Genomic DNA, 19,515 nt, shown 5'->3' on the forward strand with positions numbered 1-19,515 from the left:
TCTCCTTTTTCTGGCTAATGAAAAGAAAATAGGATTCCACTGAGTCTCCTATATACCTACTCCAGGACTTCTGTGAGAATCAAATGAAATTAGGCATGGGAAAACGCTTCACAGACATTTGGTTAAAGTGTAAAATGTTTCCACCTGGCTATAAAGCAAGGAGGCTAGTTGTTAGGGAGAGGAAGCCGGGCATTGCTACATGACATCATTACCTGGCTCCCACAGTGACCGTCTCTGGGCTGGGCTGGGCTGTGGGCCACATTTTGTGCCATGGGGTCTCAGCAGTGTTGGCTGTGATTTGGTGGGGTGTCGCTCTGGGGTGGTGGTAGAGCCTGTGTCCCACTTGAGAGAAGCCGAGTGTTGCTTTGTGTGCACCAGGTCCATGGTACTGTTTCTCTGTAAATGGCCAGTGCACGACATGGCAGCTTCTGTGTTGCACGTCTGCCCCCTGGTGGTCAGTGCACATCATAGCAACTGGTCAGACGGACACTTAGCATATTAGCCTTGTCTGTCTGTCTATCTATCTATCTATCTATCTATCTATCTATCTATCTATGGTTACTTAGAAATAATTCAGTCAAATGGGCCACCATTATGACAGTACAGGGTTAAAGGGCATAGCTAGTAGACTCAGACTGCCTCAACCATATTGGTCAAATTTCAATTTTAGCACCTGCCTAGCTATGTGACTTTATTTATTTATTTACTAGAGGCCCGGTGCACGAAATTCATGCACGGGGGTGTGTGTCCCTCAGCCCAGCCTGTACCCTCTCCAATCTGGGAACCCTCGAGAGATATCTGACTGCACCCTCTCCAATCTGGGACCCCTGGAGGGATGTCCAACTGCACCCTCTCCAATCTGGGACCCCTCGAGGGATGTCCGACTGCCCGTTTAAGCCTGATCTCCCCCTAACCACTCCACTGCCAGCCTGATTGATGCCTAACTGCTCCCTTGCCAGCCTGTTTGACCCAAACTGCCCTCCCCTGCAGGCCTGGTCACCCCTAACTGCCCTCCCCTGCAGGCCTGGTCACCCCTAACTGCCCTCCCCTGCAGGCCTTGTCCCCCCCCCAACTGCTCTCCCCTGCAGGCCTGGGTCCCCCCCCCAACTGCCTTTCCCTGCAGGCCTGGTCGCCCCCAACTTCCCTCTGCTGGCTTGGTCACCCCTAACTGCCCTATCCTGCAGGCTTGATTGCCCCCAACTGCCCTCCCTTGCAGGCCTGGTTCCTCCCAACTGACCTCCCCTGCTGGCCATCTTGTGGTGGCCATCTTGTGTCCACATGGGGGCAGGATCTTTGACCACATGGGGGCAGCCATCTTGTGTGTTGGAGTGATGGTCAATCTGCATATTACTCTTTTATTAGATAGGATAGAGGCCTGGTGCACAGGTGGGGGCCAGCTGGTTTGCCCTGAAGGGTGTCCCGCATCAGGGTGGGGGTTCCCTTGGGGTGTGGGGCGACCTGGGTGAGGGGCCTGTGGTGGTTTTCAGGCCGGCCACACCCTCTGGTGACCCAAGTGGAGGCCCTGGTATCTGGAGTTTATTTATCTTCTACAATTGAGACTTTGTAGCCTGGAGCAGAGCCAAGCCTTCTGCTTGCTCCATGGTGGCAGCCATTTTTGGGGGGATTTATGTATCTTCTATAATTGAAACTTTGTAGCCTTAAGCGGAGGCCTGGGCCAGCCAGGGTGTGCGGAAAGCTTGGCTTCCTCCATCACCGGGGGCAACCCTAGCCTCCTGCTCTTTCCAGCTCCGTGGCTGCCGCCATTTCTGTTTGGGTTTATGTATCTTCTATCATTGAAACTTTGTAGCCTTGAGTGGAGGCCTAGGCCAGCAAGGGCAGCGGAAAGCTTGGCTTCCTCCATTGCTGGGGAAACCCAAGCCTCCCTCCTGCTCTCTGTGGTAGTAGCCATCTTGGTTGGGTTTATTTGCATATTTGGTCCTGATTGGCTGGTGGGTGTGGCTTGTGGGCGTGGCTTGTGGGTGTAGCAGAGTGATGGTTAATTTGCCTATTACTCTTTCATTAATTGGATTTTTATTGTTTAAAGTATTACAAATAGTAGTACATATGTCTCCTTTTTTTTTTCCCCATTGACCTCCCCCCACCCTCCCCTTCCCCCCAGTACATGCCTTTACTTGCCCCCCCCCCCCCAGTGTCTTGTATCCATTGGTTATGCTTATATGCATGCGTACAAGTCCTTCGGTTGATCTCTTATAGGTCCCCCCCAACCTCCCCTGCCTTCCTGCTAGTAGTTTGACAGTCTGTTCAATGCTTCTTTGCCTCTGTATCTATTTTCCCCCCATTTCTTTCCTTTAAAAAATCTTGCCTCTGCAGACTAGAAATGAACATATAATAACAAAAAATGTTTGAGTCTCAATTTCAATGTCCAACAGTTCTGAGTCCCCGTTTCAGTGTCAAACAGTTCCTTATGTGTACATGTCAGCAATGATATCTGGATGGTGGGCACATGGTGGCAATGCAGGTCCGACCCTCTCTGGTTTGGTCCTAGGCAACCTGCTGCAACACACAGCTGCTGACTGCTAGCGTGGCAAGGCAGCGTCAGCGTCTTCCATCTCTGGACTGTTTCTCCTCTTGTCTTCGTGGTTGGAGCAGACCTGTCAATTCCTCTCTGTTGCAGGAATCCACATGGTCTTGGAGTTGTTTTCTGAAAATATGCAAACATATTCTCGACCAAAAGTTAATAAAGGAATCTTTTCTATATAATTGATTTGGGATCCTTTTTATTTTTGCCCAAACGATTTTCCTTTGTCTTATTTAGAGACCATGTGTGTTTTTCATGGGTGTCTTGCTGTTAGCATTACAAAAGAAAATTAATTTTGTAAAGTAAAAATTTTCTAGATGTAATTTACTTACAAGATATTTTTCCTTACATGATATTACCCTACTATCCCCCCTTTTTTTGATCAATGGAGGCTTTTGTAAATTTTATAATGCAATCTTGATAACTTTAAATTTTAATTTTTTGCACAAAAATATGACTGCTTTAGGTTCTTTGCATGTTCAGGAATTTTACCATGAGATGAACTACCAATAGAAATTTTAGTTACCACTTTAGGAACAGCTTTTTGTCCAGTACAATGAAATTTTCTTGAATATTCACTTATTTCAATTAGCCTATTTAAATTAATCTGAAAACTTGATTATTATTTTACTGTCAAATTTAATACTCTACCAACAATCTTAGTTTACCCTGTAAATATTAGTGGAAAGGATTATTTGCATTCTTGAGTAGGCCCTGAGCATTCCTGATGCTAGGCTGGATTTAGTTATAGGGCAGCTGCTGTCGGCCAAGTCTCTGTCTGTTACCTGGGTCCCAATCTGAGCTGGGCCAAGTCACTGTCTGTCACCTGTGTCCCGATCTGAGCTGGGCGTGGGAAGCAAAGCAGCCATGGGGACAGGAGACCTCCCTCAGACAGGGTGAGGGTTCAGGCCCTTGCAAGGTTGCGGGGGATGAGGGTCTGTGCCCCACCTCTGTTGGCCCCCAAGTTCTCTCCTGATGGCCCCTCTGCGACTGTGCCTGTCTTAGGTTGTTCCTTCCCTTAGGAATCTTACCCGTCTCTGGCTAACCAGCCATCCTCCAGGGCCAAGTAGGGTGATGTGAGGTTCAGTTCTGTCTCCTTGGTAGCCTATGCCCCGTGGCCTCCACTCCCAGCACCTGCCTTGGGATCCCCTGGCCTGCTGGCGGGGCCCCAGCACTGATCACATATCTCGGAGAACTCAGGTTTCTTCTCCAGGGAGGGCCCAGCTCACACGATTGGGCGAGAGACAGATCCATGGTACCAGCCACCACGAGGCTTCAAGCTCAGCATAAACAGAAAGCTCAGGCAACAGCTGTGGGCAATTGGATTGTGGCACAAAAGGCAAGAGGGGCCAATATAGAATGCTCAAGTGCCTTCCCGGCGCCCTAATTCCTTCTGAAAGGGATTAAATCCTTTCATGTCCTTTTTTTTAAATTGCTGTCAAACATTCAAAGAATTAGTTTGTAAGTTTGTTTGGGATAATTGTACAATATGCTGTTGTAAAATATCTAAAATTATAATGACATTGTAGAATAATATCATGTAAGGGTATTCATTGCTCTAGGCCATGGCAATTCAATTTCAAACTGGCTGTCAATTTCATTTTGTAATTTTATATAAACTTTGTCAGGGAGGCAAAAACTTACTTAGTTTAGTTCAAGAGGCCAAATATATTGACTTTCAATTACAATCCTTACGACTTTTGAAGGAAACTTCTCTTTGTTTCCTTCCAAAATAATTTTCAGGCTACAGAGAGTTTCATTTAAAAATCTTTGTCACATGAAACAATTTCTCTTAAGGTTATGGTGACCACTAGTATGGATTAGATTTAATATTTTATTTTTATTTTATTTTATTTTTTAATAATTTTTTTTAATTTTTTTTTTAATTTTTATTTTTTACATGCGTCCTTATTCCCCCATAACCCCCCACCCCCCACTTATGCCCCACCCCCTTGTTGTCTGTGTGTTAGAGAGTGGGAATTTCTGAGCACTCCAGAGAGGCCGTGGACTATGCCCCAGATAGGGTTGTCAGTGCTGACACCAGGCCAGGCCTTGAGATAGGGTCGCATGGCCCCTTTCCCCTTGCACCTCACAAAATAGCCTCGAAAGATAGAACACTGTCAGCTTTCTAAAGAACAGGATAACCCTGTAAATAACATGGTCGTCAATAGCATGGCCCTGACATTATTTGGGAAAAACTGTTTTGTCTTGGGTTACTTACTCTGCAAAAACAGGATGTGGTTAATGTGCTTAAAAGTGGTCCCGCACAAAGGGTCGGGGCTGCTCTCTGACCTCCCTGCGTGGAGAGGGAGCAGTCGCCAGCCGGCAATAAAGGCTCCCTAAATTTTAATTTGGTCTGGACTCCAGTGGTCTTTACTCACATTCACTCCACAACATGTGTCCATTGATTAGGCTCATATGCATGCACACAAGTCCCTTGGTTGATCTCTCCATCTTACCCCCACCCTCCCCTACCTTCCCTGAGGTATGACGTGCTGATCAACGTTTCTCAGTCTCTGGATCTGTTCTTGTTTATCAGTCTATGCCGTTCATTATATTCCACAAATGAGTGAGATCATGTGGTATTTATCTTTCTCTGCCTGGCTTATTTCACTTAACATTTAAATAAGTTACTATCACTTGTGCCTCAGTGACCTAATTTGTAAAATGGGGAACATAATGCTAAGTACCTTATAGGGTTACACGAGGATCAAGTGAGTTGATGAAGAATTTACAGCTGTACCCTCCACATAGTAAGCACTCAGTACTATATTAACCTTTACTGGCAAAATCTGAAGAGGAAGATCACACTTTAATTTTTAATTGTGAAAATTTTATAGCATATACTTTTCATTTTTTCCTGTGTTTAATTAATCTTTTATTTCATCCATCTTTTCATTGAGTATTATTTCTTCAAAATACTGGAATATAATTTTTTCCTTAAGCCTTCTCTCTTTCATAGAAGTCTCTAAGACATCGCACTGAAGGCCTCTCTCTTGGGCACGAAGAGAAGATCATGCAGAAATTCTGCAGTGTGTTTTCACCTGTGGTCTCTTCCTCTGTGTTACCAGCCTCAAGCATTACCTCAATTTGCAGCCTATGTGCTGAACTATAGTTCCTTTTTTGTTGTTTCTTTTTTTCCTTTCTTCTTTTATTTTTTTGTCACCATTTTCTACCCTATTACCTTCTTCCAACTAAACCCCCCTTTACCTCCTCCCCAGCAATTACAACACTCTAGTTAATTTTTAAAAGCTTTTTGAGAAGCCCATAAATAACACAGTGAAAGGCAAAAAATTCCTGATACTCACACAGCTCATTTTGGGTTGTCTTCATTTGTATAAAAGGGACTATTGAGAGGTTGAATTCATTTCAATACAACTTAAGCATTTTTTATGGTGTCCAATTAATTGTTTGGTATTTCAGTCCAGTTAGAGAAAATAAGCTAATTAAATGTAAGAGAGTGAACTTGGAACACCTCAGGTTATAATTTTTATTTTTAAAAATTCCACTTTATTAATATACATAATAATGATATATTAAATATTTAGACCTATAAAATTAACAAAGAACCACAGAATGACAAAGAATTATAGAAATTAAATATTAGAAAACACTTAGAGGTCTAGCATCTTACCTGAGACAGAAATGTTTTTGTTCAACATCTAACTTCGTTTCTACATTTCCTGTTTAGGGAAGTTTATTACTTCTCCATTTTAGACAGCTCTAGATATCTCTATATATAAAAGCCTGATATGCAAAGTGTCCCCTCGGGACTTCAATCGCTCACTATGACGTGCACTGACCACCAGGGGGTGGTGCAGAACGAAAGAAGGACCTGGCTGGCATCCAACAGCCGCTAGGGACCCTACCCATGCACGAATTTCATGCAGTGGGCCTCTAGTGTTTAAATGTTCCTTTATATAAACCAAAATCTGGCTACCTCTAACTCCCACAAATCTGATTAATTATGTCATGACAGTCCTTCAGATAGTGGAAGACTGCCAGCATTAATCCCATTTTTGTTCTCTACTCCTGCTTCTTAATCTTCTTTCTAGACTTAACAATCTCAGCTCCTCTAACTACTTTTCAAATGGTATCATGGTTAGGTATTTTACTTCTGGATACTTACCAACTTTTTATTACTCTTAAATGAGTCCATATGTGTGCATCACGTATTTATTAAACAGTGTCATCAGTATTTGTGCTATAAAATATGTAGACCTGATGTAGACAACAGGTAAGTAAAGGATTTTGAAGTAAGTACTAGATACGTATTAAATGTAAGAGAGAGCTGAAAGGAAAGTCAGCTGAAAGCTACTCTAGAAAACGAAGTATAAGATGATGAGGATCTGGATTGCGTAGTGATGAAAATGGAACAGAATGGACAATTATATGTGGTGTTTCAATGCACACATTTTCAGGATTTAGAAAATTGAGTAAATCCCATGGATAAAGGTGATTCAAAACATACAGTTTCCTAACATGAGTGACTGATAAAAAATGTTAACGCTATTGCCAGAGACTAGAATAGAGACCTAGTTTGAGAGCAAATCGAGAAAATAATGAGTTTAATTTTAATGCTTCAGTCACTGAAATTGAGACAAAATTAGGACATCCATTTAGAAATCTCTCTTGAAGATTAAATAGAGAATGGAACTGGAAGTACATGTATCTGAGATATATCTAGATAACCATCAGATTCAAGATAATAATTGTAGTCCAAGAACTGATGATTAGTTTAATGGATAGATGAGGAAAGAAAAGAACAAAAGACCTGGGACCAAGTTTTAAAGAGACACATACTAGTAGTTGACATGCCCATGCCAGAAATCAGGGAGGAAGTATAAGAGTAGCAGATCTTAATGTCAATCACATTTACAGGACACTAGTAAGGTTATAGAGCTAATGTTCTGGAAATGTTGACTAGGTGAAACTATAAGAAAATCAGTTTGAATTTTAAAAACTTGATTATGTTATTATGTCCCAAATTCTGAAAGTCTACATTTTTTTAATCCTTGGAATTTCTGAAGCCCACTCCCTGTTGAAAAAAGGAAAATGTACTCATTTGGGCTGTCACAACTATATAAGCTTTTTAAAAGTAAATAGTCATTTAGTTATCTTAAGTATTAGAAATAATTAACACTCTATAAGAAAATGCAGACTAATGTTTTTTATTTTAATGCTTCAGTCACTGAAACATGGAATCCATGAGACATAAATATCCAGATGAAAAGAAACCAGCCATCTGCATGATTTTTCTACATAATATTTACATTTAAATATGCCCAGACAATTGATGATTCATAGTATTTTGTGAAATATTGAACTTGGTTGGTAATTGTGTTTCTTTACAACTAAAATTACAAAATTTCAAAGGTCATAAATATTTGCATTTGTGTGTTTCCAGTGTTTCTATAATTTTAGGAGAACTTCCCTTTGAATTATTGCATTTCTGGTTTAGTATCTGTTCTTGTGTGTGTGTGTGTGTGTGTGTGTGTGCGTTTCTATCTTTTATTGATATAAATATAATGCTTTCATTATCATGGGGGTGGGAGACAGTTTATATGCCACTATTAAATATTGTCACCAATAGTCTACCTAAATGATCTTGTGTGTATGTTTGTGTGTACAGCCACAGTTCTTTCAAGAGACACCTACCACGGCAAATGCATGTGTCCAGTGTCGATTTTAGTATAGGCACAGAACCCGTTTTACAAAGAGGAGAAACAACAACCAGCATTGGGAGGATAAAACCAGAGCTCTACAAACAGAAATCAGTCGACTCCGAGGGCAACAGGAAAGAAGATGTCAAAACCTGTGGGAAACTTAACTTTACTCTCCAGTATGATTATGAAAATGAACTTCTGGTTGTTAAACTCATCAAAGCTTTAGATCTCCCTGCTAAAGACTTCACAGGAACGTCTGACCCGTATGTGAAGATGTATCTTCTCCCAGATAGGAAAAAGAAATTCCAGACCCGTGTGCACAGAAAGACTTTAAATCCTCAATTTGATGAAACTTTTCAATTTCCTGTAGCATATGATCAAATAAGCAACCGAAAACTGCATTTCAGTGTATATGACTTTGACAGATTTTCTAGACATGACATGATTGGAGAAGTGATTCTTGATAATTTGTTTGATATCTCTGATCTCTCCAGGGAAGCCACAGTATGGAGAGATATCCATTGGGCTACCGCAGTAAGTAATAGTTCTACTAATATATTGCTTTTTATTTGACCTGCAGTGGTATATAAAACAAAGACTTACCCAACTTATTGAAATAAGTTTACAAAGTTATGGAATTTATGTGCAAAGAACCTGCAAAGTTAGGACTTGATTACATGCAAGTAAAAACTCAGGTATCTAACAGTACATACTAGTAGCTAACATTAGTGATTGGATAAATTTTAAAAAATGTTCTTATAAGTTACTAAAAACAATAGTTCTAAGAATCCCAAAACACCAATCAGAAAGAATATATGCACCCCTCTGTTTATAGCAGGTCTATTTACAATAGCTAAGATCTGGAAACAGCCCAAGTGCCCATTGAGGAGTGGATAAAAAAGCTGTAGTACATTTATGCCATGGAATACTATGTAGTAGTTAAAAAGTAGGATTTCACTCTTTGAGACAGCATGAAGGGACCTGGAGAGTATTATGCTAAGTAAAATAAGTCAGTCAGAGAAAGATAAGTATCACATGATCTCACTTATATGTGGAATCTAATGAACAAAATAAGCTGACTAAAAAAATAGATCCAGAGACATAGAAGCAGGGAACAGACTGATGAATTTCAGAGTGAAGAGGGGAGGTAGGGGGTGGGAAGAGATTAACCAAAGAATTTATATGCACATATGCATAACCCATGGACACAGACAATAGTTCAATGAAGACATGAGGGGATGCAGGGTGCAGAGGGTCAATGGGTTTTAAAAACAGGACATCTATAATACTTTAAATAATAATGATAAATTTTTAAAAATAAACATAAATAAAATATTTATTTGTCACCTATTCCCAGCACTTAATTACCTCATAGTTAATATTGATGTATTTAAGATGATCATGTTACTCAGATCAAGCCTAAAATGTATTTTGATAATATTTTGAAAAGTCTTTGGTTTGGTCTAAAACAGCCCATTCCTTCAGAAGCTTTTTTGGAATAGACACAATTACAGTATTAGAAATGCTGAATGGTCAACAAGTGGTTTTTTACATTAGAAGTTTTTACTACAAAATGCCTTTTCTGATTATAAAATAACTTTAATATGAAAAATTTGGAAAAAAGCATAGAGTTAAAGTACTCTATAATGCTATCAATCTATACTAATAAAAGGGTAATATGCTAATTAGACCAGACATCTTCCAGTCGTCTGGTCCTCCTTCCAGAAAAAGCCACGGGGGGGGGGGGGGGGGGGGGCCCTGAGGCAGAGGCAGTTAGGGGTGATCAGGATGGCAGGGGAGGGCAGTTAGGCGCAATTAGACTGGCAGATGAGGGCAGTTAGGGTCAATCAGGTTGGCAGGAGAGGGCAGTTAGGGGCAATCAGGCAGGCAGGCAGAGGGGTTAGGGGCAATCAGGCAGGCAAGCAGGTAAGTGGTTAAGAGCCAGTGGTCCCGGATTGCAAGAGGGATGTCTGACTACCGGTTTAGGCCTGAAACCGGCAGTTGGACATCCCCAAAGGGGCCCCAGATTGGAGAGGGTGCAGGTTAGGTTGAGGGACCCCCCTGTGCACGAATTTCATGCACGAGGCCTCTAGTTATATATAATATCATGACATATTGCTTTTAAATTTTTTTCAACGCGTGTTTAAAATTACTAAGATCAAACTAAGTTTTAAAATATTTCCACTTATTTTCTTTCATGCTATATTTGTTTTGGTGCATGATGTTTACATTTATGATCCATTTACCTAACCATTCTTTTATTGTTGGACATTTGAGTTAGGCATAAATTTTGTTATACTAAAAATTATTGTGTTTTTGATATAACTGTTTTTTGTTGTTGTTTATTAATCCTTACCCATGTCCACTGATTTTTATAGAGAGTGAAAGGGAGGGGGAGAAACAGAGAAAGAGAAACATTGATTGGTTGCCTTCCCGCATGCACCTCAACCAGGGCTGGGGATCTAGCCTGCATCCGAGGTACATGCCCTTGACCAGAATTGAATCCAGGACCCTTCAGTCCATAGGCTGATGCTTTATCCACCGAGCCAAACTGGCTAGGGCTCTAAATGTGTTTGTTTGTTTTTATTTGAAATTATTTGTCCAGGATAAAATTATAGAAATAGAATTAGAGAGCTGATCCCTTAGATTAGATTGCTGGATTATTTTGATTTGTTGGTTTTTAAATGGAGGCATTTAATTTTTTACTACCAAGTTGTCTTTATGCACTTACCATCTGTTGTCTAAGTATCGCCATAATTTATAAGCTTAAAATATAGAAGTTATGAATATAGACAAGGCATTATTTAAAAAAAATAAGAGCATTATACTTAAATTCAAAGTAGTTCCTTTTGTATTTTTCTGCCTATCAATATTTTACTAATTACAATCAATATTTGGGGTCATATTTTCACTATAAATTATATGGTAAATTAATTTTAAAATTTATACTGTCAAGTTTATTGCATTACATAATCATAACATTTCCAGTTGTGTTTTTATTTTATGGTCTCCATTGTGATCTATATATTAAGTAACAAAGAAGAAATTTTGAACCTGGAACATATTTCAAAGGTATTAGGACTCTTGATTTCATATTGTTTTTACCTTATTACTTATATTCTTACAGGGGTAAAAATGGTGAGTACCTATTTTTACTGTTTTAAAAAATATGACACCTTCTAGAATTCTATAAAAACAGGTAACAATTATTTGTTACATTGTTTCTCTTGATTCCCCAATCTTATATTATTTCCTCTTTAATTCATTCAACAAATATTTTGAGTATTTGGCATGGTCTAAATAATAGGGATACCAAAAATTTTTACAAGTATGTTTTGTTCATATATTTAAGGTCAGGGGTAAGTAACCCCCAAATGAAGTCTAAAAATTAGTATAATCTTTTAAGAAATTGACAGTGAAATTATTTTTTTTTTTACATTTGTAAGTTTTTGTGTTTTAAACTGGTCCTTAAAAATGTAGGGATTCTTTTGTGGAAACTTCAATTTGGACATGTTTGTTTTGGGTAAATATTAATAACTTCTTCAGTTTTATTTTCAACTCTTCATATGCCTGATTTATTAATTTTCTATTTCTTCTGTAAAATTCACTACAAGTTTAGTGTCTTAAAACAACCATTTATCATCTTACAGTTCTGTAGGTTATAAGTGTGACGTGGTCTTATTGGATAAAAATCAGGTCTGTATTTCTTTCTGGAGTCACTAGGGAAGATCCATTTCCTTTTTTCCTGCTTCTAGGAGCCACAGTAATTCCTTTGATAAGATTGGGCCCACTTGGGTAATCTAGCATAATATCCCCATCTCAAGGTTTATAATAATTTTTAAACCTTTTTTTTTTTAATAAATCTTTATTGTTCAGATTATTACAGTTGTTCCTCGTTTTTCCCCCCATAGCTCCCCTCCACCTGGTTCCCACCCCACCCTCTGCCCTTACCCCCTCCCCACTGTCTTCATCCATAAGTGTACGATTTTTGTCCAGTCTCTTTCCACACCCCCCACGCCCCTTTCCCCCGAGAATTGTCAGTCCACTGCCTTTCTATGCCCCTGATTCTATTATATTCACCAGTTTATTCTGTTCATCAGATTTTTTTATTCACTTGATTTTTAGATTCACTTGTTGATAGATATGTATTTGTTGTTCATAATTTTTATCTTTACCTTTTTCTTCTTCTTCCTCTTCTTAAAGAATACCTTTCAGCATTTCATATAATACTGGTTTGGCAGTGATGAACTCCTTTGGCTTTTTCTTATCTGTGAAGCTCTTTATCTGACCTTCGATTCTAAATGATAGCTTTGCTGGGTAGAGTAATCTTGGTTGTAGGTTCTTGCTATTCATCACTTTGAATATTTCTAGCCACTCCCGTCTGGCCTGCATAGTTTCTGTTGAGAAATCAGCTGACAATTGTATGGGTACTCCCTTGTTGCTAACTAACTGTTTTTCTCTTGCTGCTTTTAATATTCTCTCTTTGTCTTTTGTTCTTGGCATTTTAATTATGATGTGTCTTGGTGTGGTCCTCTTTGGATTCCTTTTGTTTGGGGTTCTATGCGCTTCCTGGACTTGTAAGTCTATTTCTTTCACCAGGTGGGGGAAGTTTTGTGTCATTATTTCTTCAATTAGATTTTCAGTATCTTGCTCTCTCTCTTCTTCCCATAATTCAGATGTTGGTAGGCTTGAAGTTGTCCCAGAGGCTCCTTACACTATCTTCATATTTTTGGATTCTTTTTTCTTTTCCGGTTGGGTGTTTTTTGCTTCTTCGTATTTCAAATCTTTGACTTGATTCTTGTGATCCTCTAGTCTGTTGTTGGATCTCTTTATTTCAGTCAGTGTATGCTTACTTTCCAGTTGGTCCTTTTTCATATCCTCGAGGGACTCACTAAATTTATTGGCGGTTTCTAGAAGATTCTTGAATAACCTTATAACCGTGGTTTTGAACTCTATATCCAGTAGTTTGCTTTCCTCCATTTCTGTCATTTGTGACCTGTTTCTTTGTCTCTGCATTTTAGTTGCTTCCCTGTGTTGTTAGAGTGGCTTTGTGTGCTAGGTGTCCTATAGGGCCCAGTGGCTCAGCCTCCCCAATTACCTGAGTTGGACACTCTCAGTACACCCCTTTGTGGGCTGTGTGCACAGTCTTGTTGTAGTTAAGCCTTGATTGTTGTTGGTTTCACTGGGAGGAATTGACCTCCAGGCCAATTGTCTGTGAGGATTAGTTGTGTCTACAATGGGAGAACTTCTGTCCTGTAGACACCCTTATGGGGCAGGACTTGCTTCAATGAGGCTTTGGTGTTCACTGAGTCTGCCCCCTGAGTGTGTCCCTTATGGATCTGAGGAGTTGTAATCTGGATGGTCCCACTCTGACCACTGGGTACAGTGGCTCTTGGATCTCCAAGGAGATGCAAATTTAGCTCTGCCTGAGGCCACCCAGCAGGAGCTATGGAGAGATCTGCAGATTCCTCTTCTTTGTTTGGGGTTTGGAGGTGCCCAGATGAGGCCCAACTGTGAAGCAACGTAAGCTGCTGTGGAGCCTTGGGCCTTCTTTTGGAAGTTCTGGGCCTCTCTGACCCAGCTGCAGTTTGTTAGGTAATTTTAGATTGCAAAGTGCCAGGCCATTCATATGCAAATGTCTCTGCACAGCTGGGGTGGGGCAGGGTCTCAGGGAATCAACAGGGTGGAGCAAACAGCAATGACTGACCTTCGGCCCTGCCCTAAGAGGCCCCCAGGTCTCAGTGTCCCGTGGTAATAGCTGCAAGCCCCTCTGAGAGAAAGCCTCCCTCGTGTTCAGGCCTGATTCCAGACAGTCCAGTCCCCCCCACTCCCCCTTTATGAGTCTAGGTCCCCACAGTCTCACCCAGAACTGGAGTTCAGAACAGTCGGGAGCTTGTGTCTCCCTCCTGATTGAAAAAGACAACCGCATCCTCAGTTGCTAGCCCTTTCCACGCGTGCCGCCGTACCTCCGCACTTTACTTCCACACCTACTCTGAGTCTCAGTGTGCTTTTCTCTTTCCTTCTAGTTGTAGAATTTCCACTCAGCCAGCCTTCCTGTGGTTCTGGATGATGTCCATTTTGTCTTTTAGTTGTAATTTTGAAGTGGTTGTGCAAGGCAGCAAGTTCAGGTGTTTACCTATGCCGTCATCTTGGTTTCTCTTCTATAATAATTTTTAAATAATATGTTTTTATTGATTTTTAGAGTGAGAGGAAAGGAGAGGGTATATATAGAGAGAAACATCGATGAGAGAGGGACATCATCCATCGGCTGCCTCTTACACACCCCATACTGGGTATCAAGCCTGCATCCAGGGCATGTGCTCTGACCTGGTAGCGAACCAGTAGCCGCCTGGTTCCTGGGTCCATGCTCAACTGCTGAGCCACACCGGCTGGGGTCAAGCTTTATAATCATAATCACATCTGCAACATTCCTTTTGCCATTTAGGTAACATATTCAGAGATTCTGGGAATCAGGATGTGGCTATCTTTGATGTGCCTTTATTCTGCATACCACATGTTTGGACAGTTTCATTTCAATATTCTAGAAAGAAAAATAAATAGGTAGATAATGAAATGTATTATTATATTATTCTAGTCCAGTGGTCGGCAAACTGCGGCTCACGAGCCCCCGCGGTTTGCCGCTCTGTTGACTAATGAGTTTGCTGACCACTGCGTAAGGCATTACCCTTACCCAGAAGTTTTGACTTCAGGTTAAAGACATTAGTACATTATTAAAATGTTTTTTAACTATTTTTCCCTAAGGCAGTGGTCGGCAAACTCATTAGTCAACAGAGCGGCAAACTGCGGCTCACAGGCCGCAGTTTGCCGACCACTGTTCTAGTCAAATGACATTTCTCTTTAACTGGAACATTGAGCAACACACAGTTCCAGATACAGCTTATGAGTTTTTTATTGAGAAGATAGTAATGAAACCTAAATGTCTTGGCTATGGGACCAAAATCCACAATATACAGTAGTATCATCCTCAAGAGTATTATCTTCATGACTAGTATAGTACTTAATTAAAACCTCTTTTAACTTTTGAAAAATCATGAAACAATTTTATATCTTCAGATTAATAAAATGAAAAAAAATGTATAGGTTGAAATTTGCTTAAGAAACTTTCTTTTCTAACCTTTCTTTAACTTTAAATAAATTTATACATAAATTATAGACAGCTATACAAAGAAGAAGGAAAAAGGAAAGAAAGAAATATAATAACATGCCCTCACTCATCCAAATCCTATGGAACCCAGGTAATCCAGCTATATAAACATAGACCTAAAAGAATTTACATAAAACATATATTTGAATTAATATATTTGCTATTTATGTATTAGGAGACACTGATGACAGTATAAATAACTACCTACTTAAGCACAGATCTTTTAAAAAAACATTCTTAAAATATTTTTACTTGAAATAATCATGTATGAGTTTTTAAAGAGTGTCTTTATGTAACTACAAATCTCAAATTTAATCAAAATTTAGTAGGAAAAAAACATTTGTCATCAATTTGTAAAGAAATAGTTGATATATCTTTAATTTCTAATGAATCTCTTGAGTATCAAGTCCGCTTTTCTAGCATATTTATATCAGTACTATGGACCTCTTTTTTTCCTTCTCTTATAACTGTTGAAAATAGAACTTTGTGGAAATCAGAGTAGCTGCTTTTTATCGAATTGTTGTTTTTAATTATTGTATGTGTCTCACACCACCAAATTTTCATCATAGAATTTGTCACATTTTTTTATATATCCAAAGGCCTGCCCAAAGTCTTATTCAAAAAATCCTTTTAGGCCAGTTTATGAAATGAAATTTTTTTCTATAGCATTTGATTTAAATAACTTCAGTTTGATTACATAAATATTTACTGAGAACACTCTAAATACAAATTTTGGCCAAGAAATTTAATCTAATGGAATAACCAGTATACCAAAAAATAGAGTATATGCCAACATAAAAATAATGCTATCTAATTATTTCCTGATAATCTCCACAAACATGCTATTGTCTATACACACACACACACACACACACACACACACACACACACTTTTTGGCACAGATTGTATCTCATATGAAAATAGTATTTAGATCATGATAGAATTCTGAAAAAAAGGAGATAGATGTTCCCTGAAGAGAAAACAGCATGAGGTAAAGAAAATAAGTTGAGACTCGAATGTTTTCAGGGGGAAAAACAGTAGACTTGTGAGTGGGAATATGGGATGAAGGTACTAAAGAGAACCCAAACAAGTAGAATGTGTTATTTAAACTACAATCAAGAGGACTTTCAATACCATAGGGATTCACATTTATTTTGTTTTCATTAGGGGAGTGAAACTACTGGAAATATCTTGTGTGGCATCTTGGTGTGTTTAGTGGATAGGTGAAGGATTATGAAATAGAGGATGTCAGGAAGGAGTTTAACAGCAGTGTAAATTAGATGAAATAAAGTCTGAGGCTGGGAGCAATGGAAATGAAAAGAAAGTAATATGTATTAATGAAAGCATTATCTGTTGCACTTATGTCAGCATTCTAGAAGTATATGTGTTATGTCTGCCACTTGCCTCTGATTTCTGGAAGAAGCAATTATCTTAGGCATCTCTTGCACTCTGCATGGCATATACGAGCATTCAGTGGTTAATTTTAAAATAAATTTTCATAGAAGGTCAATTGTAAGAATGTATGTAAGTACAAATCTACCACTGGAAAAAAACAATGCAGTGATGTACCCTTCTAATTACAAATTAATAAATATATGCTTAGTTATATTTGTTAACATTAACTACTTTCTATAGACAGGTGTTTGTTTGTTTTTTCTTATTCAGTCTATGGCACAAATTTATTTGTAAAATAAACTAAGACTATCTTAATTTATTGTCAAAAATTCTATCAAATTGAAACAAGAGTCACACATTTTATATTCATAATTTCCTTACTAATAAATTATTTCTATACAAGAAGGATTTATTTTTTTATTTTTTTAAATTTTATTGTTTAGGGTATTACAAGTAGTAGTACATATGTTTCCTTTTTTATCCCCATTGACCTCCCTCCCCCCCACCCCCCACCCCCACCTTGCCTGCCCTCCCACACTTGCCCTCACCCTCCCACCCAGTGTATTACCTCTGTTGGTTGTGCTTATATGCATGCATACAAGTCCTTCGGTTGATCTCTTACCGCCCCCCCCCCCCCCACAACCCTCCCCTACCTTCCCACTATAGTTAGACAGTCTATTCGATGCTTCTTTGCTTCTGTCTACTTTTGTTCAGCAGCTTATAATGTTCTTTATTATCCATAAATGAGTGAGATCATGTGGTATTTATCTTTCACTGACTGGCTTATTTCACTTAGCATAATGCTCTCCAGTTCTATCCATGCTTAATCAGAATTAAGCATATTTAAAACTTAAATTTGTGCCACCAGATTTAGACTTAATTCAACATTGATGCCTTACTTTTTAAATAAATACAGAATTGTTAGGTAAACACAGTGTGATATTTTGATTCAGTGAAAGAATGTCATTCAGAACTTAGTAGTGAAAGCTAACCATATTTTAATCATGATATTTGTGGTTGTTTATAAAACAAGATGATTTTTTCCCAAATTCTTTGTATCTACATAATTTACAATCTAAATTTCTTCATTGTTCTACCTCTAAAGATTACAACTGCCATCTAGCCCCTCCCTCCACACACCTCTCTCTCTCTCTTTCTCTCTTATTGAAACAGTGTAGCCTATATGGCTTTGAGCATGTTACTAACTCTCTCTAAGTTGTAATTATTTTATCTGTGCAATGGGAATTATGACAAGGCAAGAAGGCCAACCATAATTTGTTAAATAAACTAAATAAGATACGCCCTTAGCACAGAGCCAGACATTTGTAAATCCTCACTGTATGTTAACTGCAAAGTATTAGCAGAATGATATCTCAGGATATGTTTTTGGTTGTTGATGTAGCTTACATTTTAAATAGGAAAGTAGATCTTGGTGCTAAAAATGGCTGTCCTATTACTACGGTAGGAGCTACCTTTAGGTTGTGTTTTTCTACTTGGGTCAGAAAGTTTTGTGTGAGGAGTAATTTAAATCTTTTTAGTTACTGTATGCTGTGACTCTGAGTAGATACTGGTTTGTTTTTTCTTTTTATGATACATGATAGATAGATAGATAGATAGATGATAGATAGATAGATAGATAGATAGATGATAGATAGATAGATAGATATACTGTCACCTAGCATGCCCTCATCTCCCACTTGATTTGACTCTTCCCTTTCCACTAGGCACTTCTTCCTCTGTGTTCCTTCACCAGTCTGTGCATGCTCTTATGAAGTGCACCTTTTAAAACCTCAAGAGCTAAGGATGCTGGGTATCTTCTGTGTGCCCTTTAGGCTCACTCTCCACTGTTCTCTTCCCTGTTTGGTGCCGCAGAGGCTGCTTTGTTTGGTGCCAAGATTCTCTGCCCTCTGCAGAGATGTGAGGTCAGGAGGAAAGTGACATTCAGATATGTATTCTCTTCAGATCTTCCTCTGTGAGATTACCCCGGGCTGGTGTGTCCTTCACCTGAGGTAGTTCTTCTCAGAGTAGACTTTTCTCTTGAATCCAGGTAACTGTCCCCTCCCTTGCCCTTTCAGACTTAGGGGTCCTTACAGCCTCTCCTGTCACCAGCCTCAGGACACTTGTACCAACTCTTGCCGTTTCCTACTCCCTGCTCACATATCTGTAAGTGGTCCCTTGGTTAGGCCCCATGGAGTTACTCTAATTTGTGCATGCCTTCTGCTTCCTCCTGGATCCCTGACTAATATCCTGAAGAAAGAAAAATATTCCTGATTACAATCAGGTTAACTTCCTTGAACCACCTAGGACGGTGCCATGTACCTATGATACTCTGTGTGTTCATTACCTTGGGAGACACCAAATTAATTCCTTAAAATCTTGATATTAAGACAAGTCTTTTCTTCCACCATAGAAAGTGAGAGGGAACCATGACCACTGCTAAAACCTTCTAATCTTCATGACACAGAAAATTTCAAAGGGACTCCTTAAACTGGAATGTCACATTTCATCAAAATTTTAAAAAGCTAGAGTTCCTGTCACTTAAATTCTAGGTTTCAGTCAAGAATAATACATTATTTATTTAGAACAATCTGGAAAAAATAATTTTACGTTAATTTCATAGGTTTCAAAACACAGATTTATCTATTCAATGTCTTACTTTAGAAATTTAAAATAAAAATTTCAGTGTTACTTCTAAAATTATATACCTGACCCTGCTTTTTAAGTAGAATCTACTGAATAATTTAACCTT

General features: G+C 39.0%; 1 protein-coding gene across 1 annotated transcript in view; it reads left to right on the top strand.

Moving 5' to 3' along the window:
- Positions 1–19,515, top strand: part of SYT10 (synaptotagmin 10) — a gene marked incomplete at its 5' end in the record, with an annotated part of 67,796 nt that overhangs the window by 26,692 nt on the left and 21,589 nt on the right. The window contains one exon of the mRNA XM_080662783.1: positions 8,172–8,739. Coding sequence (XP_080518909.1) covers positions 8,172–8,739 — 568 coding nt within the window. The remainder of the gene's footprint in view (positions 1–8,171; positions 8,740–19,515) is intronic.

This window comes from Plecotus auritus (genome assembly GCF_963455305.1).
Source record: "Plecotus auritus genome assembly, chromosome: 3".
NCBI lineage: Eukaryota > Metazoa > Chordata > Mammalia > Chiroptera > Vespertilionidae > Plecotus > Plecotus auritus.